The sequence below is a fragment of the Eschrichtius robustus genome, chromosome 4 (assembly GCF_028021215.1).
Source record: "Eschrichtius robustus isolate mEscRob2 chromosome 4, mEscRob2.pri, whole genome shotgun sequence".
Taxonomy (NCBI): Eukaryota; Metazoa; Chordata; class Mammalia; order Artiodactyla; family Eschrichtiidae; genus Eschrichtius; species Eschrichtius robustus.
The window spans coordinates 85665167-85678538 of NC_090827.1; the positions used below are offsets into that span (position 1 = coordinate 85665167).

The window sequence follows — 13372 nt, forward strand, 5'->3', positions numbered from 1 at the left end:
CAACTAAGCCCATGCACCACAACTACTGAGCCTGCACTCTAGAGCCCGCGAGCCACAACTACTGAAGCCTGAGTGCCACAATTACTGAAGCACGCGCACCTAGAGCCTGTGCTCCGCAACGAGAAGCCACCGTAATGAGAAGCCCGTGCACCTCAATGAAGAGTAGCCGCCACTCGCTGCAACTAGAGGAAGCCCACGCACAGCAACAAAGATCCAACGCTGCCAAAAATAAATAAATAAAATAAATAAATTTTTTAAAAAAATTGTTGGAAAATGAAATATTTTTTACCATTCAGTCTTTATTTCAAGTACAAACTATATAACCAGCAATTCAAATAAAAAATTCTCTGTCAGAATAATTTCATTAATAACTGTTTAATTGCAATTTTGAAAGTGTTATACATATAAAAATATGTGACAGTTTGTTCCCTTAGTTAAGTAAGTAAATCCTTATTTTTCCTGAACATATACTAAATAAGCTTTTTAGGTTATGCACAGGTAAACTGATCTGGACCCAGTGAAACGTATCATACTCCTAATTGTGATTGTATATATTTTCAGGAAACTTTTTGGTTATCTGGTTTTAGAGAGAAAATTTCCTACAGATTTAAGTCAATCTGGCAAGTTCTCCACCATGAGGAATAGCTAAGAATAACATCAATGAAAAATAAACAGGTGGGAAAATAAGAGGGAACACCTATGCATTTGGACAATTAAAAATACAATGTGTTGGCTTTGGAGTGAATAAGCATTTTAAAGCAAATTTATTGAATACATTTTTCTAAAGCAGATGATAAAATAAATCCACAGGCCATGAGTGCAGGGTGGGAGGGTGTTCTGTCGCAGTTAATAAGGAGAAGTTGGCCAGGTATCAAAGGAGGCCGTGGATTACCAGGGACTAACTCTATCAAAGCGTCGGGCCATTTTCTCTGTCCCCTGCACTCCAATCAGCGTTGGATCTGCCCTCCCACAGAACTCAGTCCTGCATTTATATGCTGGGATATTTCATCTGCTTTCTATTGCGTATTGCGGACTTACTACACAGCTCCCTCCCCTCTAGAATACAAGTGATTTAAGAGTGCTTCTGACTTCTGATGCGTCAAGACAACCCTCAGCAATAGGGTACCATCAACATCTTTCTTTTACAAATGAGAAAACTGAGACACAGTGACGTAAAGTAAGTTGCCCAAAGTCACTCAGCTTATGGGTAACAGACCCAGGAAACTAACCCAGACACTCTGACTCCAAAATCCATCTAAATCACCCTCTGCTCTCTCAGGTGTCTCAGGTATAAAGGGAGAAATGTTTGTCCTCTAGTGTTTCTACTTGTGCTCTGTATTAGTCTATGTTCTCATAATGTAGCACCAATCCTATTGATGGTTACAAACCCCTCTATCTGCAGGGTATGTACAGTATTACAGTCCATCACTCCTCCCCAAATAGATTTTCTGAAAAGTAGGTTGGATATTTTTTTCCTGAGAAAATTAGGCCTTCTAGGTACATGCCATAAAGCTAATGTAGAGTTTCAAAGCAGACTGCCTGGGTTCAAATCCTGGCTCTATTATTGTTGACCTTGGGCACAGTGTTCAACCTTTCTGCTTTGCTTTCTTTAGCTGCAAAACAGGTGTGATAATAGTCCCGACTTATGGTTTGTGAAGATTAAGTGATACATGTCATACAGCACACACATGGTGCTTAATAAATGTTACCCATTATTTGCATAACTACCTTTCAAAATACGGAACTTCTGTTTTTCAGAGATCCTACAATGCATGGGACAGTCCACCCAACAAAGACTTGACGTCCAGGGGCATGACTTTGAAATGTCCCTCCATTCCCTTCGGTGGAAAAACCTAATCCCATCGTACTGAAAAAGTGTTTTCCCCACTGCCTTAATATACACTGAATTTTCCAGATATGAAACTACTGTGCAAATCAAAAGAAGATCAAACTTTGCTTCATTTGGAAAAAACATCACATTAACAGCAGGGCGCCTCTGGGGTGTGAGTTGCCAGTGTAGCAAACCTGTTCCCTTGCTGTTTGAATATGGTTATGCATACAGCTCCAGGACTGACTAGCTATGGGACCCTGGGCTAGTTACTACACTCCTGCATGCCTCGGTTTCCAAATCTATAAAATAGGAATTATAATACCTCCCTGTCGCATTGTTTACAGATAAAATGAGTTAGTACATGTAAATATTTAGAATAGTGTTTGGGTCATAAAAGCCCAGTAAAGATTAACTTTAAAATATCAAAGGAGCAGAATGTAACAAACATAAATAAAGCCAGCCTAGTAACATAGGAGTTCCAGAACTTCTCACAAATGTTTATCCTTTTACATTCAGCCTTTTCTCCCTCCCTCCCTCCCTCCTTCCCTCCCACCCTCCTTTCCTGCCTTCCTTCCCTCCCTCCCTCTCTCCCTTCCTCTCCCCTTCCCTCCTTCCCTCCTTCCTCCCTCCCTCCTTCCCTCTCTCCCTTCCTGCCTTCCCTTTATTCCTGAATTATTGGGGCTAACCTGGGATACCTGGGAGTCAGGCCACTGTTAGTTGAAAGCAGGAGACTAGAAGTCAGAGCTCCTCTGCCATCAGAGTGGGCAAAGGCACAGTATCTTCCAACTTGTTTCCTCAACTAGAAAGCAAAGGGCAAGGCCAGATGACCTTCCTTAGGTCAGAATTCCACCTCTAAATAGCTGTATTTGACAAGAGCTGTTGAGGATGTCATATGATGATAGTATGAATTCATATAAACCTGGGTTTTCAAAGGACATCCGTAGGGGACAGGAGGCAACAAAACTGAAGGAGATGAGCCAGGTCGGGGAGACCGGGCAGGAGGCTGGCGAAAGGCAACTCTCCTCTCTGAAGAGGACCTCCTGACCCCCTGGCACAACAGGACCCTCAGTGCCACATCCTTTTCCTTCCACGAGAAGCCAAAAATCAGATTCTTATGAGAAATGTCCCAATTTTTTAATCTATGCAAATAACACATCCGAGGGCTGAAGCCCACAGGCTGATATCTCCATAAAAACTCACTTCCTTGGCTGCTTGCAGGAGTCCCACTGCAGAAAATAGCTTTCTAACGTAATTCAGAATCAGTGTAGGATTTTTTTCATTTCAATTTATGAAGTGTTAAGCAAAGACATTTCCTTTTATTGAATAGCAAAGAGTATCATTAAGACGATAAAATGAAGCACTTGGATCTAATCTTTCAAAGAGATTTCATGAAAACATAAAGCATTTTATTTATTCTAATCCAGCAGGATATATGCCCAAATATTTAGTCATCAGACACGGAATTCAGTGGCACTTAAGATACATAATATTAGATGATTATAGCCAAAGCTGGACTTTGAACTCCACACTTATTATTAACATAAAAAATTACAGTGCGACTACTAATCAGTACCGTCAATGTGGTAAATACATTAAATTACAAACCTTTACATTTGTACATAAGTCATTTTACAAATAAATGTTTTAAGAACCAACTGTCCAACTTTCATTTAAACACTAAATGTTGCTGAACAAAAAGTCTGCAATAAATACTCCCTCGGGTGGGTGGGGGAAATGCTTTTACATAAGATCTCTGTTACAATGAATATCTAAGTAAATATTTAAAATGTTAAACTTCTCATGTGGTTATTGAAATCTTGTATTCTCAAGACGCTCTTATATTTTAAACAAAATTTAGCTGTTAATTTAAAAAGTAACTGTTCTCATGATGCTAATATTATTCACGGTTAAGTTGCTCCCCAAATTATAAATAGGTTGTCCACTGTCCCCTCAGTTTACTTAGCAATTAATTTTTAAGTGAACCTTCAATAATTACAATCAGGTATATTTCTTTGTTTATTTATATATATATTTGTATTATCACTCACTAAACAACTTATAATGAAAAAAGAACACGTAGGCCTTTTCTAAGCAGGATAGCTGAGTTGTCCAATAAAAACATCTTCAGCCAATTTGTAACTTTAAAGTCGGACTGCTGCCTATTTTGAATAAAAGTAACATAAATTGAAATGTAATAGTCACCATGTTTTCAAAGCCAGAAAGCAATTCTCTAACAGCCGTTCTGCGACTGGAGCCAGGAACCTCAAGATTAGAAGGTGCTGTATTTTCCTTGCACTTTCCTCCATGACATTGCTGGGTTCAAGGGAAATTTCCTCAGAAATCCTGGTGGCCGTGGCAGCAGCGTCCGTGGGTCTGCCATTGCACTACACGGTGGATCTGTAGCCATGTAGCCATGGCCTGTCAACTGGAACTGAAGTCTGGACAGCTCTTCCCAGGCAGTGGTGGCTCCTGCTGGAGTGGGTAAGCAAAGTACTGGGGTGACACCAGGAAACCGGACGGCTGGGTCAGGTGGATTGGGTGGCCTGTGGTGTAAGGCGGGGGTGGTGAGGGCACCAGGCAGCCTGGCTCTGCCCTGGCAAAGGAGAACCTTCGGATGGAGCCCCCTGTGGAGCTGGAGCTGGTGGCCGTGCTGGACTGCCTGGAAGGTGCCCTGAGGTTCGTGGAGGTCAGGATCATGGGCAGGGTCTCCGTCTGATAGCTGCGGAGCGAGAAGCGGATTGGCTGCTGCGAGGGCTCCTTGGGTCTCAAGCAGGTGCAGCAATAAATAGCCACTAAAGAGCCCAGAATGATGAAGGCAATGAAGATGGAGCCAACGATCAGGAAGGGAACGTAGACAGGCTCTAAAAGGCAAAAACAGACAGGCACAGATGCTGGGACTAGAGTCTCCCAAACTCTGGGCTGCTTAGGGGTGGGAGGTGGGAGGTCCACATTACTACCCTTGTCAGCCCAGCTTCTCAGAGCTTGTTACTGGTAACCTCTGAAGTGCAAACTGTGATGATGGAATATTCTTGCTCCTAGCAGGGAGGAAGCAAACTGATACTGTAGACTCTGTTAGCAATTAGCCATCATACTGCACATCTGGAAATCGGAACAGAATCTATCCTCACGTTCACGCACTGGAGAGAGGGAAAGGATGAGTTTGGGGGGTTACTATAACACTGGTTTTCAATCTGGGTTTTAGTAGTTTTATCACGGCGGGGCGCTTAAGGGCTCTAAGGCTGAAAATCCATCTCCTATCCAAGAATCTCCAATCTAAGCAAAGAGAGCCGGGCCTTTTAAATGAAACCCCCAGGAATTTACAAGACTACAGAAAGAACAGGATAAAGAAATCCATAGTGGGCCCCAATTAACTGTGTCTCCTACTGCATCACAAATTGTCACCTCTGGATACTTCTTTCCAGAAACAATTTGGGATGCCTCCTCCAGCTGCCATGTTTCTGCCTCCCGATTCCCACCCAAATTCTGGGAAGGTCAGGCTGAACCTTAGATAGATCGTGATGCAGTTCTTGGTGTTAGTGGCCCAGACTTTCTGGGAGAGCACCCCTCAGAGTTAACCCCAGTTTCCTTCTCTCTCTACAAGGCAGACATAAAATTTCCTACCCCAGAGGCACCCCCGGGGCAATCCTCCAGGTGTGTCCCCTGCCTGATAGAGCCACACTTGGATGCACACCCCTGGCTTAGAGGTAGATGAAAGCAAGCCTGCATTGACAGGCCCTACTGTGTGCCTGGCTCTTTCGTATTTATTGTCGGATTCATGGAGACCCGGTGAGGTGGGCGTGATACGCTCTATTTTCCAGGTGTGGAAGCACATTGGAGAGTTGTTGACTTTCCCAAAGTCACCCAGGCCATGAGCGACAGGTAACCATCCACCCCAAGATCTGTGGGGCTCCTGGGTGTAAGCTCACCCATTCTGCCCCATTTACCAGCGCCTTGTGGAAGGCAAGTCTTAAGTGATGAACTACTTACTCAGCACCTTGCTAAGCATTCTTACACTCCTTTAATTCACAACCTAACTTCTCTGAGAGCCATATGCCCATTGTAGAGTTGAGAAGAGGCCCAGAGAAGTTAAGTAACTTGCCCAAGGTTACATACAAGCTGGCGAGCGAGAGAGCCACGGGTCCTGAGACTCCCTCAGATCCCACCCAGCCTTGGTGAGAGTGGAGACTGCCTCATCTGCTGCAGAGCTCGGAAAGACTTTGTATTTTCCTAACAGGCCAGGCCAGCCTAGAGTTCTCTCCTTTCCACTGAACATCTTTTCCCCAGAAACCTCTTCCCCAGTCCTGCAGATTGGTATTTTGCCCTCCAAAGTTAAATTCCTTGGAAGTCTAATGGAGTTCTAAGGAAGGGCAGGGCCCCCTTTCCTCTGGGTTGTCAGTCTCAGGGGGACGGGGGCTCCAGCGCCATCAATGATCTCTCCAGCCTCTCCCCGCCTTTCCCGGGGACCGTCTTTTGCCGGCCTCAGACCTCCGCTCCGGAGTTCTGGGGTGTCGCGGCCCTTAGCTCCGCCCGCTCCTCCGGTTTCTCGGCCATAAAACCATCGCCTGGAGCACTAAAGGGTTGCCCTGAAGTTCCGATTCAGGTGGAAAGCTTTTCTCTTTCTTTTTTTTTTTTTAAGGTGTAAAATCTCTCTGCTGGGGTCGTGATTTATTCCGCTCTGAAGTGAGTGGAAATTTGACTCGCGTTTTCCGATGTGAGAATAGGGGGCGGGGAAGCCCCTGCGACCCCGGTTTCTAAATCTCCAGCTAGAGGACCTGGGCATTTCTGAAAAGCGTGACAATAGGGGGTGGGCCGGAGAGGGTAATTCGATGCAGAGAAATGAAAGGAAGTCGGGAGAATAGGGCAGCGTCTTAGAAACACTACCAAAAGGCCACCAGAAAAAAAAAAAAAAAGGTGTCTGAAGTTCCTTACGCCCGTGGGGCTACAGATAAGCGCGCCCCAAGAGTTGCGTTCCCTGCGCCATGGGCACTTCTCAAAGCTCCCGGAGCGCCCAAGGCGCGCGCTGGGGCACCCTCACCGTCCTTTAAAACCCAAGTCCTGCCTTGCGCTGCCCCTACAGCCCTTCTCTGCAATGTCGCGAGCGCCCGAGGCTCCCGCTCTCTTCCCCGGGGTCACCGGATGCAAGCCCCGCGGTCCTCACTGTCCCTCGAAAATTTTCTCTTGGGTAGACCCGCGGAAACCGCTTGTGGCGGGAATCGGGACTGCAAAGGAAGAGGGCCCGACCTGAAACGCGACCACCCACTCCTCCCTTGATCCTCCCACCTCCAGCCTCCCCTTTGCGCAGACCCGGGAAAGTCTGGCGCGCCTGTCCGCGCGCACACCGGCCGGCACACGCGGCAGCCCGGGCGGCCGGGCGGGGTCTGCCCCCCGTGGGCCCGCACTCACGCGCCGTGATGCCGGGGTGCTCCAGCTCGCCGCGGTCATTGGTGCAGCCGCCCTGCTCCAGCCTGGCGTCGGCCGCGGCGCAGCAATAGCGCAGCGCGCAGGAGCCGCAGCAGATGGTGGCGTCCAGCGTGTCGAAGTCCTCCGGGCACTGGAAGCCCTCGTGGTAGTTGCCCTGCACGTCCACCCAGCCGTGGCAGTACTCTCCGGACTGCTGGGCGTCCGCCGGACCCCCGCGCAGCCAGCCCAAGAGGAGGCAGAGCGCCAGCAGCGCCCCCATCGCCGCGGACGCGCTGGGCGGCCGGGAGGGGCACGCGGCTGGAGAGCGAAGGGCTGAGCCGGGACTCCGGGCGCCCCGCGGTTCCGCCTCCCCCCGGGGCGCGGCCTGGGCGGCTGCCCCGGCGGCCAAGACCACTCCCGCGAGGGTTAGCGGGGGCCAGAGAGTAGGAAGGGGCTGCGCGGCGGGCTCCACAGGCCGGGGGTCGGCATGGTGCGCGGGGGCGGGTGGGCAAGGGCCGGCGGAAGGCGCCGGCCGAGGCTGAGGCTGGAGCTGCTGCAGCGGCCCTTTGCCCGGCTCATAACGCTCCCGGCGCGAGGGGCGCGCCCAGCCCTCGGCCACCTCCCGCCCCACTCCTCACGGGAGCCATCGCGCCCGGGTCTGGCAACTCCCGGGCCGCGCAGCACCCCGACTTGCGTCCGCTGCCGGGTCCAGAGCGGAGCCCGAAGGCAGGAGAATGGGAGATGCCCTCGTGCGGAGCCCCGGGACAGGCGGCCCCCCTGCCCCCGCCCCTGTCTGTCACGGGAGCTGGAGTCCGCCTGGCCGCGGCCAAGTACAAACGGCCTCCCGGTTGCTGACAGCTCTGCCTCCACGGCGTCCTTTAAAAAGGAAGAGGGAGGGGGAGACAGCGAGGGTTAAGAGAGAGTCCGCCTCCGGGGCGCGCCGCCGGAGCTAATCACAGCGGGCGCGGCGCGACCGCCGGTCCTGTGCGCCCTCTGGTTCGCGCGCCCCTCTCCGCCTTTCCGGGCCACCCCCGCCCAGCGCGCTCCCCCAGGACTCTACACTAAACCTGGGGCATCAGGCCCTCTCCACGCACACCTTCCAGCTCTCGCACAGCCCAGCAAACTCCGCAGAGGGCCAGGGCCGCCGGGTCTCTGCATCTATCCACGCGCGTAAGCGCGCGGGTGGAGACCAGGGCTTTGCTTTTTAGGGATGTAATCAAAAACGAACTCGGTAACTGGGGTTTGTAGAATCTTCTGTCGTCTGTTGCACAGATCTGGCCTCGTTCCTGGGACACCTGTTCTGAGGGTTCTGGGCGGATAGCATGCTTTCTAGGGCCCGCCCACATTTGCGCTGTTTTCCACCTAAGTTTCCACTTTTTCCAGAAGGGACGGCACATCTTCACAAATGTACACACACTCGCACTCTCCCCCGCCCCCCTAACCCGAACGCCACCGGGCGAAGAATCGCCGGTCACCTCCGCCTGCCGAGGGCAGCTCGCAAAACCTCAAAGAGCACGACTTCTCCATTCGCTCCCGCAAAGGAAATAAAAGAACAAAATTAATGATAATTGAGCACATCTGAACTTCTGTTCGGGCAAAGAAACACATTTATTTAAATGATGTGTCCCCCGTGTGCTATTTTCAGGGGCACTGCTCCTTTGGCGGCGTAAGTGCCTTATGAAACTGGCGTTATGTGAAACCTGGGCTCAACTCAAGAATTTACTTTTACGGCATGCTGAACTTCCTGTCATCGTTTATTGGTACGTGTGAATATGTCCCGCGTATCTCCACCTATTTGTCAAACACGCTGAATGCCCGTGTCACTGATTTAGCTGTTGGCAAGTTGAGTGAAACACGACGAAGTTTGCTGCGCACCGGCCATAAAAGTGTGCGGTCAAAAGCGTTCACCAAGCCCGCGGCTTCCCGAGGGTCCGAGTTCGTTCACAGAAGCTTTTTTGTTTGTTTGTTTTTAACTCTGAATGAAACAGTTTCTGTTTTAAAATGTATGCTCAAGGTAATCCAAGTAAATAATCACTTCTGATTTCTGATTTTAAATATTGGGATTAGCATTTATTTATGAGAATGTAAAAATAATGCCCAGCATTTCAGATGTTAAATAGGACTGTGTAAATATTTTATTGCTTTCTTAGATATTTCTTGGGACAATAATATGTTATTAAGTAAAACCAAATTAAGTTCAGACTTTTATCCACAGACAATGAGACAGTTTTTCTTGACTTAAAGAACTTAAGCATATGGGAAATTGTTTTTGCAGAAATTTCTTAGGTACTCTGTTTTTACGTACAAAAAAAAAAAATCCTTGCCAGCCCTAAAGAGTTGGTTTTTTTTTTAACATCTTTATTGGAGTATAATTGCTTTACAATGGTGTGTTAGTTTCTGCTTTATAACAAAGTGAATCAGCTATACATATATCTATATCCCCATATCTCCTCCCTCTTGTGTCTCCCCCCCACGCTCCCTATCCCACCCCTCTAGGTGGTCACAAAGCACCGTAAAGGGGGGTTTTTTAAGTGTTTTTTTTTTTTTTTAAAGGAGTGTTGTTTGGATTGTACAAGCCCTGAGCAATTAAGGAGGAAAGTCATGTAGAACCACAGAAACAGTGAGATATAGTGATCGTAATAAGATGATAAAACTACAAAGACATGTTTACTGCTAATAACTTTCCCAGAACCACACCTCTTAATATTATTTTTGTTAAATTTAGAGGAATTCCAGGACATCACAACTACCTAAAGTTCTACAGCAACCTCTGCTAGTCCCCCAAGGGTCAAGTTTCTCTCATTATCCAGCTGTTCTTTGATAGCATTAATATTTTAGGGAATGATTTGTTGGCACTTACCTCCCATTAATTACATTCTCTATGCCACAGTGGGATTCTTTTCCTTAGGACCCAGCTATAATTAATTCCCTCATTCAAACTCCTGTCTATCTGACTTATTTAGAAGACATTTTACTCAAATTTAGTTGGATATTTACTAATGGAAAATAACCAAACCTCCAAATTACTTGATACTCCTTAGATCTGATGTGTGTGAACATTAAAGCAACTGTACACCATGCTTTCTTATCTAGGTCCTGATCTGAAGCAACTTTATACCATCACAACAATCAGCTCTGGGGGCTTGCACGGGGTTGCGGGGGGGGAATGTGTTTGGTTCCTTGTCATAGAAGATCTCCTCAAGTTCTACACTGACAAATTTATACTGCAAAAGTGACGCTCTCAGAATGCTGTTTGCAAACAGGAAGAGAACATACCCTTCTTTTTAGGTTTATAAACATCCAAGGTTGCTGTTATTGTATTACTACTTTCATGGTAAAGGAAGATTAAAAAGTTCTTATAGACCCCCCGCAAAGACTCTAGGGAGAGGACATGGAGATGGAAAATAAAATCTGCACCATCTGGGGTATTTTGTCGAGGTTTTAAGAAATTCTATATCTTCCCTTATCTCAGTAACACAAATTCCATATTTTGGAGAAGAACGCAATCATAAGAGATCATTTCCTCAGCTTACATTCTCTTGTGGCCCTCCCGGCCTCCGGGAAATGCTATAGGAAATGAGTTAAATGATATGATGTCTGGGATTTGCTTTAATAAACACCAGAAAAAGAGAGAGAGTGGGGGGAGGGGAGAGGGGAGAGAAAGAAGGAGGGGGAAGGAGGAGGATATGGAGAAGAAAAGAGTAGAGAGAAGGAGAGTGGAGGGAGGAAGAAAGAGCGAGGGAAGGAGGGGAGAAATAAAAGGGAGGGGAGAAATGGAGATGTGAAGATAGGATAGAGAAGCTGAAGCACAATTGGCAATATGTTGATAATTGTAACTGGGTGAAGGGTATTGGCAAAATCGAAATGCAATTCTTTCTATTTTTATACATGAATAAAAATTACATTTTTAAAAAAGTTTTTAGTAGATAGGCATGGGTAGCAGGATGAAACTGGCACCAGACCATATTTCTCAACCTTGTCCCATTCACTTCTCTTTGTTTTATGTTCTTTGGAGCAGAGTGAAAGATTTAAGAAAAGCAAATGCAGAGAAGTGAAGAAAAACAGGACAAAATGGATGCATCAGAAAGGGTGGGGAACTAAAATGTCCTAAGGAAAGGGGGAGAAAAGGCCAATGGGATGCAGAAGGGAAAAAATAAGTAAAAAAGGACAGTTAACTTTGTCTATGGAAATCCCCTCCAGCTTATGTGCACTGGATCCAGAAATAAAATAGAAAACAAAAAGTTTCTCAGCCCTCCCTCCAGTTTCTTCCTGGAGTGATGTATTATCACTAACCTTCCTTTAATTACTTTACCTGTGACTTGATGGAATTCTCTTGCTTGGATCACTCACTATAAATCTCTTAATCCAGGAACCCATCAATCGGAGTTACTGAAAAGGTATTTTTTCTCAAATTTGCTTTGGCATTTATTCACCACTAGAGAATACAAGGTGCCCAGATGTGTACTCTCAGACCTCGGCAGCCCAGCCCCAAGCTGTGCCCCTCCCTCTGCCCTGTTCCTTAGCCTCAGACTGTTTGTGAAGAGGGGATTAGACATAGGGCCCTTAGAGCAGTGTTTCTCAAACCACAAGTGCACAAGAATCACCTGGGGTGTTAAGATGCAGATTTTGATTCCCAGGGTCTGGGGAGGGGCCTGAGATTCTGCATTTCCAACACGTTCCCAGGTGATGCAGAGGCTGCTGGTCTGAGGCCCATCCTCTGTACCCCTCTGGGCCTTCTCTGCCCTTGCCCTTACCCACAGGGGAATGAATGAATACAGCCAACGGGACTGGCCCACCCAAAGCCCGTTTCCTCCCTTTCTTTACCACTCTCTGGGCCTTAAGACCCCAACACTCCCTACCCAAACAGACCCAAGCTGGCTTCTAGGGTTCACAAAAGCTTGTTCCAGGTCATAAGTGGGTCTAGTGGGAGATGGTTAAAAACTTGTAAAGGGAGGCTAGGATGTCCAAACATGGACATGAGAGGCCCCTGCAGTGCAAGATGGAGTCTGGGATGGGATGAAGGAGGGGGTGGGCAGATTCAGGCTGGTGGCCTCCACCGGAGCCCTGGCTCACCCATGATAGAGTGGACCTGTTGCCTGGCACATTCCAGGGACTCAGAAGATAAATAGTCATAAAGGGAATAGTGAATGATTGCATAAATGATGAAATGAACAATTTCCTTCAATAATTCTAAGCACTTACCATACCTCATGGTAATTCTGTGATAGGGCAGCTATCTTCTTCTCCATTGGTTCCTCCTTCTCCTTTTTCATTATTGTATCCTGGGACCTAGCAGAACACCTGGTACATGGTGAGTGCTCAGTAAATGTTGAGTGTAACTGACTGTAAACAATAGACAACTGGCTGAGGACTTGTGACAATTGAGACACCCGCCTCACCACCATATAAAGCTGCAGCAAGTTGAATATCTCGGAGCTGGGTCAGTGGCGATCAGGGTGAATTTCCAGGGCAGGGGATATTTGTAGAGTGAACTCCTGGTGATTTAACTGTAAAAGTAGCTCATCAAGAACGGTCCAGAGTATCAGCACTGCCTAGAATAGGGCAGTCAACAGCCAGTCCCTCATGGAGACAGTGGTGACTCTTGTCCAAGAGACTAGAACAGTGATGTAGAGAAAATCAGCCAGCACAGTAGAAAGAACATTCCAGTTTTGAGTCAGACAAGTCTGGGCTTGCGTGTGTCTCTTTCTGATCACGTGACTTTCAGCAAGGTCATTTCCACTACTGAAACCTCAGCTTCCCTGCCTCTAAAATGAGGGGAGTGGGAGGGAGTAACCCCTACCTTGCAGGATTGTTGTAAGGATTCAAAATAAAACACATAGCAAGTCTGGCTCAGAGTAAGGGCTTCAGAACCAGTAGGTATTACCTACTACCAGCTGGTTTGAATCTATAGTGAAATAATCATGGCACGTTTCCTGCTAACGAGTATAGGCCTATGCCCTGATTAATTTGAGTGGGTTATTTACAGTTCTCCATCATCCATTCCCTTATTCATTCAATGTGCCCATTCATAACCACTGGCAATTGAATATTGATCATTCATTTTTGGAGTCGTTCTCCTGAGACGTGCACTAAAGCTAGGAGCAGAGGGAATAAGGGTAGTGTCAGATGATCACAGGGTAG

General features: G+C 47.2%; 1 protein-coding gene across 1 annotated transcript; it reads right to left on the reverse strand.

Annotated features, from left to right (window-relative positions):
* Window positions 1–3836: 3836 nt before the first annotated feature.
* SHISA3 (shisa family member 3) lies at window positions 3837–7511 on the reverse strand. Its single transcript, XM_068542247.1, has 2 exons — window positions 7235–7511; window positions 3837–4692 (listed from the first exon to the last, which is right to left on the reverse strand). The coding sequence occupies exons 1-2, from the start codon at window positions 7509–7511 to the stop codon at window positions 4253–4255; spliced, it is 717 nt and encodes a 238-aa protein (XP_068398348.1). The 3' UTR covers window positions 3837–4252.
* Window positions 7512–13372: the final 5861 nt, after the last annotated feature.

Excerpts from the sequence above, each read along its gene's own strand:
- SHISA3 (XM_068542247.1), bottom strand. The coding sequence starts at position 7,511 with ATGGGGGCGCTGCTGGCGCTCTGCCTCCTCTTGGGCTGGCTGCGCGGG. Across the intron at positions 4,693-7,234 it reads GCACCCCGGCATCACGGCGC|AGCCTGTCTACGTTCCCTTC; the intron begins GTGAGTGCGGGC and ends TTTGCCTTTTAG.